Below are 12889 nucleotides of genomic sequence, written 5' to 3'. Positions count from 1 at the left end.
TCCCATTTAAGCTTAGATAATTTAAGTTGTTTTCCAGATTGGTGTTGTATGATTCCCAGTCTGTTTTTCCTGGGACCCTCCTTTCGGGTCGATTGTATTTAATGCTGTCCAGCTTGAATTCGATAATCCTGTGGTCGGACAGTGATGGTTCAGCTGATACTCTCCAGTCCTTGATGTGGTCTCTGAGACTGGAGCTGACTAAAGTAATATCTAATACTTCCGATCTTGATTTAGTTACGATTGTTGGTGTAGTTCCCACATTCAGAACCTCGAGATCGGTTGTCGTTAGATATTCAAGCAGACACTCACCTCTAAAGTTAATATCTGTGCTTCCCCATGTGATATGGTGAGCATTTGCGTCGCATCCTAGAAGGAGTGGTAGACGCAATCTGCTACAGTATTGAATCAGCTCTTGCACTTCTGCTGGTGGTGTCATAGGCCCATCTCCAGCAAAATATGCTGACGCAATTACTATGGTCCTGTTGGTGTCCCCAATGTCGAGATTTACGACAATAGGTGTTAGGTCCCGTGTCATGAGTTCTGAAATACATATGTAATTGATGTTATTTCTTATGAGAATGCAGGCTCTGGATGATTCCTGCCTGGTATCATATATTACTTTTGACGTTTTGCTTGACAGACCCTTGATCTGCCCCCGATTGATCCAGGGTTCTTGGATCAAGACTAGTCCCAGATCTTGCTTGACAAACATCCGTGCAATCACATCGGAGGATGCTCGTTTGTGTTGCAGGTTTATTTGTGCTAATTTGCTGAATTTAAAGGCTTCTGGTTTGGCAGAGTGAAGTCCTCTTATGATTTGTCAGGGCCATCCGGTCCGTCCCCCTGATGGTCTACATTAGGTCCCAGAAGCCTATCTTCTTCTTCGCTGCTGATGACATTCTCCTCAGCGGAAGTGGTCGGGTTGACATTGAGATCGAGGTCCATGCCCTCGGTCTCTTGTGTTTCAGTCGCCGTAGAGGTGTTCTCATTGGCGACTGGCTCGGAGGAGGTAGAGGCTGAAGTGGATGGATCAAGCTCCATCTTTTTGTCCTTTGCCTTCTCCTGCTTTCTGAGGCCAGATACGGGGATTTGCCCAAACCTGTAGTGGATAGTGTATCCCTTTGCCTGGATGCTATCCGCAGATTTGGTGTCGATCCCAACAGAAAGCACTTGACCGTGGCCATTTCCTTTGGCGCTTATTACTTTCCAGGTCTCGGTGGAGATCTCTGGATTCTGTACTCCAATGAGTTTCAGGAGAGCTGTGGTGTCTTGCCCTTTGCTCCGTGGAAGAAAAAGGCTGATGGTATGCGCTTTTGGGATGTCCTCTCCTCTTTTCGCTACCAGCGCTGGCCCTTTCCATTCCTTCAACCTAGGTGCCATCTGAGCCAGCCATTCTGCTGTCTGCTCCGACTCGCAGTCCACAAGTATCATTCCCGAGCGAAAATGAATACCTGAGAACTGCAGGCCCTTTGTTGTGCTGTTGATCATTTCTGATACGACTGCTTCCTCCACATCTGTGAGTTGTTCGGAGGTTAGAGTTGCCTCAGGGTAGTCCTCCGGCAATACTCCGATTCTGATGAGCTTTGCCGCTTTTGCATAGCTGGTGGCTTGCCCTGCTATGTTTGCAGACTTGCTCGTCTTCATTACCCGGGGATCGTCACCGGTTCTTTGCTTCTTTTCCCCCTTTTTTTGTTGGGGTGAGATGAAGTCACTTCCCCTCTTACCTTGGGGGTTTTTCTTAGGCGATGCCTTGGAAGTTTGAGGAGGTTGTTCTTCCTTTCTTTTTTCCTTGTCGTCTAGGACTTTTTTCCTCGCTTCTTCGGGTGATATGCCCTCGTGAAGAAAGCGTAGGTATTTCCTGACGCCTGCACCACTAAGTCCACGCCTTAGTGGATCGTCCCTTCCCCCAGGCTTTCCCAGTTCTGGAAGAGAAAAGGAAAATCTCCTTTGAGATTTTGAAGCAGTTTCTTTTCCCGCTTGCTTTGTGGTGGAGGGTGTTGCCCCTGCCATCTGAGAGGAGGAGGTTGTTGCTCCTGCCACTTGCTTTGAGGAGGAGGATGTTTCTCCTGCCTTACTGTTATGTTCGGAGGATTGTCTCCGTTCTTTTGTTTTTTTTGTTTTCTTGCTCATGTCCATAATGTTCCCACGAGTAGCAAGGGAATGTAGGTCCGTCCCAGCAGAGCCCCGCATGCTGGGATAAGGGGTATATACAATGGGGTGCCCCCCGGTGCCCCAAGGTTGAAACCAGTTGCGGCTAGTCCTCTATCTAGCCACGCATCCTTCGACCTGGCTCCCCATCTTGGATTTAGGTTTTTGATGAGGTTGTCTCCTCTTGGTCCGGGCGGCAAAGACCCCCCTTTCTCCGGCTCGCGAGACGTGACCACGGACAGCCGGAGACCTGGTGTAACAGGTGGGTACAGGCCCCACCTGGCATCGTTAAAACCTGGTGCAATCCCTTAGCCACGACACGACAGCTGGGACAGGTGTAAAATAAACATAGCCACGGGCATTGAAAAGCAATCTTTAGATATAATGGATCCCGGCTTTTCATTATTCTGTATATAAATAAGAAAAATATGATAATTTCCTTTATCAAACATTTATAAAATCGACTTATTATTTATTTTAATATAAATGAGGTTATGAGGTTTCTTAAAGCTCTATCAAATGAATAACTCATACATGTATTTTGAAATTGATATGGCTAATATCTTTAAGTATTATTTATTTTTCTTAAAGAAAAACCTGGTTTTTATCTTTATATCTATGGTACTGGTTTATATCTAGGTTTTTCTTCGATAATTTTTTCATTTTTCTTTAAGATGTTGAATTGACAGAACATTATGGAAAATCAATTCCACTTTTTTGCTCGGGTAACTCCTGGCAAAGAGGTGTTATTTATTTAAATAATAATGGCTTCAGATAATTCGGTTACTGACATCGTATTATTACCAGAAAGCATAGGATAAACCACCAAAATGTTGGCACCAGCCCATGTATGTTACAAGTAACGCCGTTAAGAAATAAAGTAAGTTCTTAGCTTTTTTAAAACGAAATTATATTTTTTTAAATGCTCTGTAAGGTATATTCGCTCTCCCTAAGTATTGTAGAAATTATTAAATACACATATAGATCCTATAAATTTGTTTTTACCATATTTTCAGTTATAAAAGTTAGGATTTTACGCCGGCTTATATGGTGCCAACTTTTGGAAACCATAACACGCAATTATTGACATGGGTGCCCAAATATAGTTTTGACGGTATTATTCTTGTTCCTAATATTGGCATTCATAAAAATAAATTTTTAAGACTTTTTGCCCAATAAATAGATATATTCGTAAATTAAAATATTTAAAATGTAAATAAATAAGAAACAAATTTACATTTACGTTATCTTTTTGCATTAAGAAGTAACATCCGTAAAAATTTAATAAACATATAATTAATTTTTAGTAATAAGTGTATGGAAATATAACTATATCTATTTAAATATCTAAGAATTTATATAGGTATTTTTAAGTGTAATTTGCTTTTTATCCAGAATTGCAGATGCCAAAAGTGAAGAAACATACAAAATATTCCAAATCATACACCTAAGGTCTGCTTCAAAAAGCATTGGTTGAAGTGAAAAATAGTGTACCAAAAAAAAACCATTGCTATAAAATATGGCATACCAAGTCAAACGCTGCAATATCGTTTGGGCCCAAAATTTTCCAAACCAGAACTTGGACGAAGTATATATTATCTAACAAAAGACGAAGAAAAAAAACTGGTTCAATGGATTTTAGACAGTCATAGAAAAGATTTCCCATGTAGAAAATTGGATGTTAAGGCTTCTCTAAAGAATTTCTTGACTGCAGAAAATATAGTTAATAAACACAAACACATTATTTCAAAATTATGTTCGTGGTGACTATTCCTGATTGGTACAATCTATTTTTAAAAAGGCATCTAATTCTCACGGAACGAACACCATAATGAGTAACTGCGGCATCAGCAAATATCTCTAAGCAAAGTATACGGGGCTAGTTTTCTGAAATAGAAAGCTATCTTAAAGAAAAAAGACTTTTTCGTTTTAAGTGATCCAAGCACGATCTATAACGGGGATGAAACTTGTTTTCAGATTTGTTGCAAAATATGAAAAGTACTGGCACCAAAAGATTTCTGTAATGTGTATGATATCAAGGAGAGGCGAAGAAAAAATCTAACAGTTTGTTGTTAACTTTTTCTGCACATGGCGATACCACTCCACCCCTAGTAATTTATCTAAAGAAGTGTCTATCAAAAGCAATTGTTAACAGTGTTCCAGTGCATGGGGAATCAGATTAATTAATAACGCTTAATCCGTTGGGTGAAGAACGAGCTTTTCATAGATTATATTTATTATATTTAAAATATCTTACAGCCATATTTAAAAAAAAATATTAAATTTCCAGTTGTTTTATTCGTAGCCGGACTTGCAACTCATCTTACTTATAAGCTTAGTATATTTTGCACCAAATTTGGCATTGTTTTACATATCTTTACTAAATCAATAAGGATATTGCAGCTAGCAAATGTCTCAAAACTTTATACCACTTAAGATGATGTGCAAGAAGTCGCTCTTAGATTGGCGTCGAAAAATGATTTTACAAAAATCCTTAAATATCCATCTCCTAGATATCTCAGATATCAGAAGGATGAAGCTCTGATGGAGTCCTTTCCATGTTATCGTTTTTTACCTTTATTTACACATAAGACAATTAAACTAAAATAACATGTGTTTCTTAAACTAGTTAACTTTATCTGCATTACTAATGAACTTTCTGACAATTCGAGATGTGGATAATAACGTCGACTTCTGCATTAGCTTATAGATGCTTTCCTTAATGTTGAGCAGTTTTATGTTTTCGATTAGGCTTTTTGATATTACTCCTATTATTGACACAATAATTAGAGCTATTCACACTTCTATCATTTCGCATTGTCTTGGTATCTGGTCTTCTAGATCCCTATACTAAATAATCTTTTTATTATATTTTGCTCTTAGGTTGTTATTATTAAGTAAATAAATATATACTATAATTATAAATAACTACATCAATAAAGGTTCTCTTCGTAGAAATTTTCTCACATTCATACCTATATCTACCATCGGATCAGCTATGACAAACTTTAAATAATTCCTTGTTGATTTTAAGTAGCCATAAGTAACCCTTCAGTTTCGGGGAAAAGCTATCCCGAAGTCAACCAGTAGTTTGACGCCGCTATGTCGACATACTCTTGTTGAACTTCGTGAACCATGCCTTCGATGTAGTGGTTTTCCCATCCAAGCTTGCATTTTTTCTTGCTCGGTGCGATGGTGTATGGGCAGCTCAAGCTGCTGTAGTTTAAGTGGTTGTTGAATTGTCTGCTTCATATATGGCACGACGAATATGTGATATTTCAGCCTTTCTTAAGAAAAAGGAACGCAAGTTACTAATTTGCTGAGTTAGCTGCTTCTCTATGTCGGTCATTCCTCTTCCTCCCATATGTCGAGGAAACGTAGTTCGTTCTACGGCACTCCGCGGATGATACTTATTGGTTTTCATTAGGAGTGTTCTAGCCTTCCTTTGCAAAATTTCGATGTCCGTTTTACTCCATCCTATAATACCAAAAGAGTAGGTTAATAAACTGACTCCATGTGTATTAATATATATGCTGATAATCCTATACCAGTGAATTTAATTAATAATGATCTGAATTTATTTATTAGATTTTCTACAGGTCATGCATTAGATATTAACTACAAGTCCTATTTAATGTTATTTGGTAATAAGGATAGGATAAGCACCATGGGAGAGAACTTTAAATTGATATTGGATGACACGAGGCTTAAAATTGTGGAGAGTGAGAATATCCATAAGTTATTTTAGACAGTGATTTGATATTCCATGATCATTTAAAAACGTTATTAAAAGAATCTTATTTTTCTCTAATAGTAATTCTTTATAGTAAATGACATATACTAAATCTCAACCTAAGAAAATATAAATATTTATGCATTTCTAGAGATTCGCTTTTAGAAATTTAAATGAATTAAATATTAAAATAAATTAAAATAAGAAAATTACTGCAATGTTGTATATAGGATTTTTATTGATCATGAGGATAAGTATTGCATTCAGAGAGTGCAAAATTCTTAAATACAATTTATGTATGGCCTTAGAAAGTACGATCATCTTTCGAGTTATTTTCTAGAATTGCTTAATATGAAGTCTAGGCGACAACTTTATTTTAATAAATTTGCTATTAAAATATTAAAATATGAATAATAAAGAGTCACTTATATCACGTAGGGACCGTCTTTTCCACCAAACTGGCTTCACTCTGTTAATATCAGATTTAAAAATATGTTGACAACCCCCTTCACTACCACTAAGCTCAATTTCATTGGTCTTCTACCTTTAATGTTATTAAGTCTTTCAATTTATGGCCAACTAATGTTAAAAACTTTAAATTAAAAAAATCAATTAATCATATAAAAACACTTTTTTATTTCACATATTATATTATACATTTTTTAATGAATACTGTGTCTGGTATATATGCTATCCTGGCTATAATATAAAGCAGATAGCTAGACTGCGCTATTGGGGACTAGATACATCTATTTTACATTTAGTTTTTCATTTATATTTTTTTAACTTTTGAATAAAGAGACGTTAATTATATTTATTAGTTATGTCGAACATTTTTTATATTTTGCGCTTGAAGGTAAAGCAGTCGCAATAATAGTTTACCTAAGACACTAATACAGAGTCATATACGATGTGCTTGTAGAGTAATAAAATTCATAATCTTCAGCCCGCATTATCTGTTACAATATTATGCATCTGATGTTTTAGTACGGAGAATCTACTGTAAGGTCCTATTAGGATTGCTGTATTCTTACATGATGTACAGGGTGTCTGACGACGAATAGACGCGATCAATATCTCAGAAACAAATTTTTAAAAAACTTTGAAAATTTGGCAACATGGCACAGTTGGCGGGGGCCACACAACTAAGACAGTTGTGACGTTTTCGGTTATACCGGAAGTAGGTGACAACTTCGTTATTTTAAGTAGAACACCCTGTATATTTTTACATTTTTATTTTTTGCCTTTCTCGTAAAATTCTAGGTATATTTTGTTTATAATGTCCTATACCTAGTAGTATCACCATTTTAAACATATTTTTAATTTCATTTGAAAAATTATATTTATAAGTCCTAACACAATTACCAATTACTCCCTTTTAGTAGTCTGTATTTATTGGTTAGTTTTGGTTTTATCTTAAAGGAGGGCCACTTAAATTTTTTTTCGAAAAAAAGATACAGGGGGTCAAAAAGGTCATTTTTTTAAATGGAAACGCCTTATTTTTATTATTTTTTCATAAATATAATTAAAAATAAGGTTAACCTTGTATAAAGTTATCTAGTTCAAAAATTGATAGTTTATAGTTTTATAGTTTTGTCCAAAATATTGGCAGTTTAAATTTGGCCTAATATTAGAAGCCGCATAGTAACACGGCTCAAGGATTGTTGACTAGTTGGCCGAACCATCATGTTGCATTGTTAGGCAAAAAATAGAAAATTTTGAACATTTTGGCACTGTTAAGGCGAAAGCGCAAAAAAGGAAACCACTTGTTGACAATGAAAATATTCAAATTTTGGGATATTTTGCAACGTATCGTATGACGTCTTTAAGATAAGTAGCTTTCTCAAACTAGATTCTCAAAAGACACAATACATAGGATTTTGTTGAAACATAACTTCCGCCCTTATTTAATATCTTTGGTTCAGCATTTCAGAGAACCAGATTTGCCCAAAAAAATCCAGTTTTGTGAATTTATCTTAACAGGAACTGTACAGGAAAATCCTCAGTTTTTGAATAACGTAATTTGAACTGGTGAGGCAAAATTTTAAAAAATTTTAATTTTTTTTTCCAGATTTAGAGTGATTCAAACCCTTGTGATAATTTTGTGATCTCCGCTGTGAGATCACAAAATTATTAAGAAGTCTGGTAGTTTAATGTTTTTTATGCTATCTGAAATAATCGAATCATTAAATTGCACTTTTACGAAGAAAACTTAAATGGCAAGTCACTTAAAAATTTAATGCATATAACGTTTTACATTTTTAATTCTGTATCAATTTTTACAGAAGGATATTTAAATATTCTAGAGGGCTTGGATACATAATATTTAATGAATTTACCACTGGCAGAATACCAAAACATTTATTAACAATATAATGGTGCACCTCCAAACAGAACCCTTCCTGTCTTAGACGCATCATTTAATGACAAGTGGATTTCCAATAATGGACCTATTTTGTGGCCTCCTCATTCTCCGGATTTAACTGTACCAAGAGATCATACATATAATTATTGGTACGACTGTCGATCAAACGCTGAAAGGTAGCTAGAGCATTGTGTAATTCAAAAGGCATCCTAGCAAATTGATAAAGTCCTTTTGAAGGTACAGTGAAAGCTGTAAATGAACGAGAGCGCTTTTTATATCCAAAGTAGTTAAGTACTTTGCACCGTGTAATTTGCATAAAATATCTGCAATATAAGGAAATGGATATACATCACGTTCGCTAACCCTATTCAACTTTCGATAATCAACACAGAATCGTATCACCAGAGTTAGTGAAGACCAAGCGCTGTTTAAGTTTTCGACTACTCCTAACTTAATCATCTTACCTAACTCAGAATTTATTATTTCCTATTTAAAAGGTGAGACTGGATAATAACGTTACTTAATAGGTTTAGATTTAGTAACCTTAATTTTATGCTGTACTAGGCTAGTAAAACCTAAAGTATCGGAATCTGTTTGAGAAAAATTTTCATCAACTGCTTTAAGTCTAGAAGCTTCGTCACTACTTAATTTTGATTCTGATTAAATTGAGTTTAAAATTGGATCATTTAACTCAACATTAGAAAAACACCATTCCCCTTTTCTCATATCCGGAGCTATTCCCATGCTAATCCAAAAGTCTATGCCTAACACTAATTTGTGCCTTAGCCGAGGGATAACAAAAATATCTATGACCTTAACAACGTCACGCAACCGAACAGGAACTGTTGCTATACCCAAACATAAACATTCACTGTCTTTTGCAACTCGGCAAGAAACATCAGTCTTTTGAAGCTTGACTCTTTAACATATTTCACCCATCAAGATTCATAAATACCTTATTTGCCCCACTATCCAATAGACCATAAATAGTTGAAATATATGAACAGACCAAAATTAAACCCAAAATATTAACATACAGACATTCCTCATCCCCTACTTGAGATAAAATATAATCAAGAACTAGCTTATTCTGAAAAAGTGCCGAATTATCACTATCAGAGACAACAGTTCGGCCATCTACCGTCTCCCTGAACCATTTCCCGAATTTTATGGGCCATTGCCGCGCCTATTATTATTGGCAACACATTGACTTATGTTGTTATTGTTGTTGGGTATTTGCCGATAATCTTGTTGTCGATCGCTATTATGCCTATCATGATTTCTCGATTGAAAATTATTAAGTCTCACATTTCGAGTATTGCTGCAAGTTGGACAAGTCGCTTTGGTGAAACCAACACGACCACAAGTAAAGCAATGGAAATCATGCTTTGGCTTACCGCAATCTTTGACAATATAACCTGGCTATTTACAACGCCAGCAAAATATTTTAGGGACAGACGCCTCATCAATACTATGTCTGGTTGTACGTGAAGGACCTGAGTATGCTAAATCTGGATCTAAGCTTAGTGAAGAAAGATTTGGGGGTTTAAAAGAGTTAACTGATTCTCGGGTGACTTCTATTTTTCTACAAAGTTCTATTAATTTAATTAGTGTTTTTAAATTATGAAGTGCTAAGCATTTTTGGAAAAATGGTAAAATATTTTTACGCAAAACTGGCAATCTCAAGGAATTCTCAACTGAAGTGGGCATGCAATCAAACAAAATAGTAACGTATAAAAAAACTGACTCTGTTTCCCCCTGAATACGAGCAGACAAACTCTCCAGCAGAATCAAAAATTTGTCTCTTATCCACGCATCTACTATGGCAATATTCTTCCACCTCCTCTAAAAACGCAATAGAACTTTCATAAGTTTTTCCCAAAATCTTAATTTGCCACTTATAAATAGGCACACTTTTAATACTGGGTGAAGAAATTGTCAATTGATTCACTGTACCATCATTGTTTGATGTGAAAGGACCAGGTGAAGAAGTATGAGGTGGTGGAGTAATATTACCAATCGTATTTGCAGGAAAATGAGGATCTATAGGATTATTTTGTAGAGCTGTAGGCTCTTGCATAGATTTAGATCTACTATTATACTCGACAATTAAATCCATTAATGTTTTTAATAAAGTTGATCGTTTTTGTAAAAGTTCCGGATCCTTAGTGTTAAATAGTTCTAGTCTATAATAGGTATGACAAGTCTTCGATTCCATCTTTTTAGTCTGGGTTAAAGTACTTGAAAAAGTTGTTAAATAAAATTTAATTTAATTTCATATTTCTAACTCATTTGGATCTTCGTCACAAAATGTTGCATAAAAAACAAAAGAAGAATCTTTTTCAACACATAAAGACACTTCTGAGATTTTTTAAAATGAATCCATATTATCAGGTTCATATAAAGATCATATAAAAGTTCCTTTTTATTGAGTCTCTCTGGCTCTAATTTGAAAGGTATTTTGCCAAAAATAATGGCTTGTGTAGAATTAATAATTAATATTGTCTTCAAAGATTTACTTTTTAAATTGTGCGAGAAAATAAAATATGAATCCAACTAGTATTGTTAGTAGTAGAAAGAGTAAAATCAAAAAAAAATTGTCAACCCGAGATAGCCAGTTATTATAAGATACAGTCAATAATAATAATTAAAACTTTTACAAGTCTTATTCGGGGAAAAAATTGTTTTGTTAACTACGCTTAATCAACAAAATACAAAAAAAAATTCAAATTCACAATAACATACGACATACTCAAGCTCCTGAAAAAAATAAAAATGTTGATACCACCGCAGCAGCAACATCCGTTTTCCCAAAAAAAAAATTGTTGGTTATTCGAAATATTAAAAATATGTACCGTTAATTAAAAAAAAAAAGAAAAAAACAAAACAGTAAATTTTCTGCAAAATTCTTATCTAAGCATCCAGCTTTGTCTAAAGCAAATGAAATTATTTTTGAAAACAACAGGATTAAATAATTAAAAAAAAATTGTAAAATGAATGGAGTTACTTCTATTATAGAGTAGTAGTATTTAACTCACGATTACAAGGCTCTTATTTAAAAGTAAAAATTATTGGATACTAATTGAATAACAGTTGAAATCACTTGAAGTATTTACAGAAAAGTACCTGTGGAAAAAAATCAAACCGATGGGTAAAGTAATCAATGATCCAATCAAAATTTACTCATTATTTTCAGCAAAAGTAACCTTTGGAAAACAATGAAATAAAAAAATTGCCAAAATCTATGTAATCACCAAGTCGCAGAAAATAAAATTTTCAAAGAAAAAAAAAGTTGCATCTAACTTCATATCAATATAAGGAAGTATTAATACCAATAAAAAATAAATGTAAAAATTTAAGTAACCAGTTTACAAAATTCGAAATCTCAGCACCTTAAAAATTAAAACTGCAAAATGTATATTTAAATTTGCACAGTCAAAATGGCTTAAATTTAAAAATCTCAATAACAGATCTAACTAGAAAATAAAAAACTGAAAATTAAAGTTCAATTCAAATACCAAAAATTCCAAACTTTAAATTCAAAATCCAATAAAAAATGTAGACAATGTTACCGATTAAAACAACTGCTAAATGTAAACTAAATATTGAGAACCGCTACCAGAAGCAAAGAATGAAGGCAGCAAGTGAGTAAACTGCAACATTAAAAAATTAAAATTATATCACGTTGGGGCGCCAAATTTAAGTCGAGATGTTTTACGACTTAGGCCGGTATTAGACTCAAAAAGATATTTGACCACGATCTTCTATAAAAGAAATGTTATAAAATATTTTAGAATGTAATGTTACTTCTTTTATAAAAGATTAGTTTTATATACTATATTTTATTGCATTTAATAACATACGATTACATTTGATAAAATATTTTACCATTTCAAAGCAATATGGTGGGCAATAAGATTGTTTGGTGCGTTGCGGCGACCAAATTATTAATTTCGGAATATAAGAGTTAAGAAATATTATATAATCATTAACATCCGGATTACAAAAATCGAAATAAAAGACTAGATAAATATAAACGAATTGCTGAAATAATAAGTACGGTAAGCAATGGTTGCAAGGTGGAGAATATAAAAAAAAAACTAAATGGGTTAAGAAGCCAATATTTATCAGAAAAAATGAAGGTAAATATATTATATTTTTATAACATTTTACTTTTTAGTTTATTGTTATATAATATAATTTAATGTTAATTATTTATTATTTTATTTTAATGCTACAGGTAATTCAGTCCAAAAAAAGTGGAGCTGAAGAGCATGATGTTTATAAGGTGTATTGGTTTCCTTCATTAAAATTTTTGGACAAGTCAACAGAAGCTGATACATCAGAAACCAATTTAGAAATCCAATCTAAATAATCCCAAGCTGGAAATGTCATTTAAAATACCACAAATCAAAATAATGTAAGTTATATAATTAAATATAATTTTCTTGCCATGGAACTTTTTCAGAACCGGTATAATATAATTTAAAATTAAAAATAGCTTATATTTTAATATAATAATAAATATAATATTTTATGGCCCTAATAGAATATATCGTTAACCGTAAACGAAATAAACTCAATCGAACTATTTGATTATTGCAATTTATAAATTATGTGTTGACAATAATGTGTTTTTCAAT

General features: G+C 33.7%; 1 protein-coding gene across 1 annotated transcript; it reads right to left on the bottom strand.

The window, feature by feature from the left end:
* Positions 1-810: 810 nt before the first annotated feature.
* Positions 811-9424, bottom strand: LOC126743354 (uncharacterized). The gene is made up of 3 exons (XM_050450396.1): positions 9388-9424; positions 2246-2455; positions 811-1922 (listed from the first exon to the last, which is right to left on the bottom strand). Exons 1-3 carry the CDS (start codon positions 9422-9424, stop codon positions 811-813), a joined length of 1359 nt encoding a protein of 452 aa, XP_050306353.1.
* Between the last annotated feature and the right edge of the window lie 3465 nt (positions 9425-12889).

The sequence above is a fragment of the Anthonomus grandis genome, chromosome 1 (assembly GCF_022605725.1).
Source record: "Anthonomus grandis grandis chromosome 1, icAntGran1.3, whole genome shotgun sequence".
Classification (NCBI taxonomy): domain Eukaryota; kingdom Metazoa; phylum Arthropoda; class Insecta; order Coleoptera; family Curculionidae; genus Anthonomus; species Anthonomus grandis.
Note: the sequence above shows the minus strand (reverse complement) of the source record. Positions and strands in the feature narration are given on the sequence as shown.

What these genes read in the sequence shown, in the direction of transcription:
- LOC126743354 (XM_050450396.1), bottom strand. Translation starts at nt 9,424, where the DNA reads ATGGCCCATAAAATTCGGGAAATGGTTCAGGGAGACG. An exon ending in GGAAATGGTTCAGGGAGACG is followed by an intron (nt 2,456 to 9,387) that starts GTAGATGGCCGA and finishes GTCGTGGCTAAG; the next exon opens with GGATTGCACCAGGTTTTAAC. An exon ending in TAGAGGACTAGCCGCAACTG is followed by an intron (nt 1,923 to 2,245) that starts GTTTCAACCTTG and finishes TTTCTCTTCCAG; the next exon opens with AACTGGGAAAGCCTGGGGGA.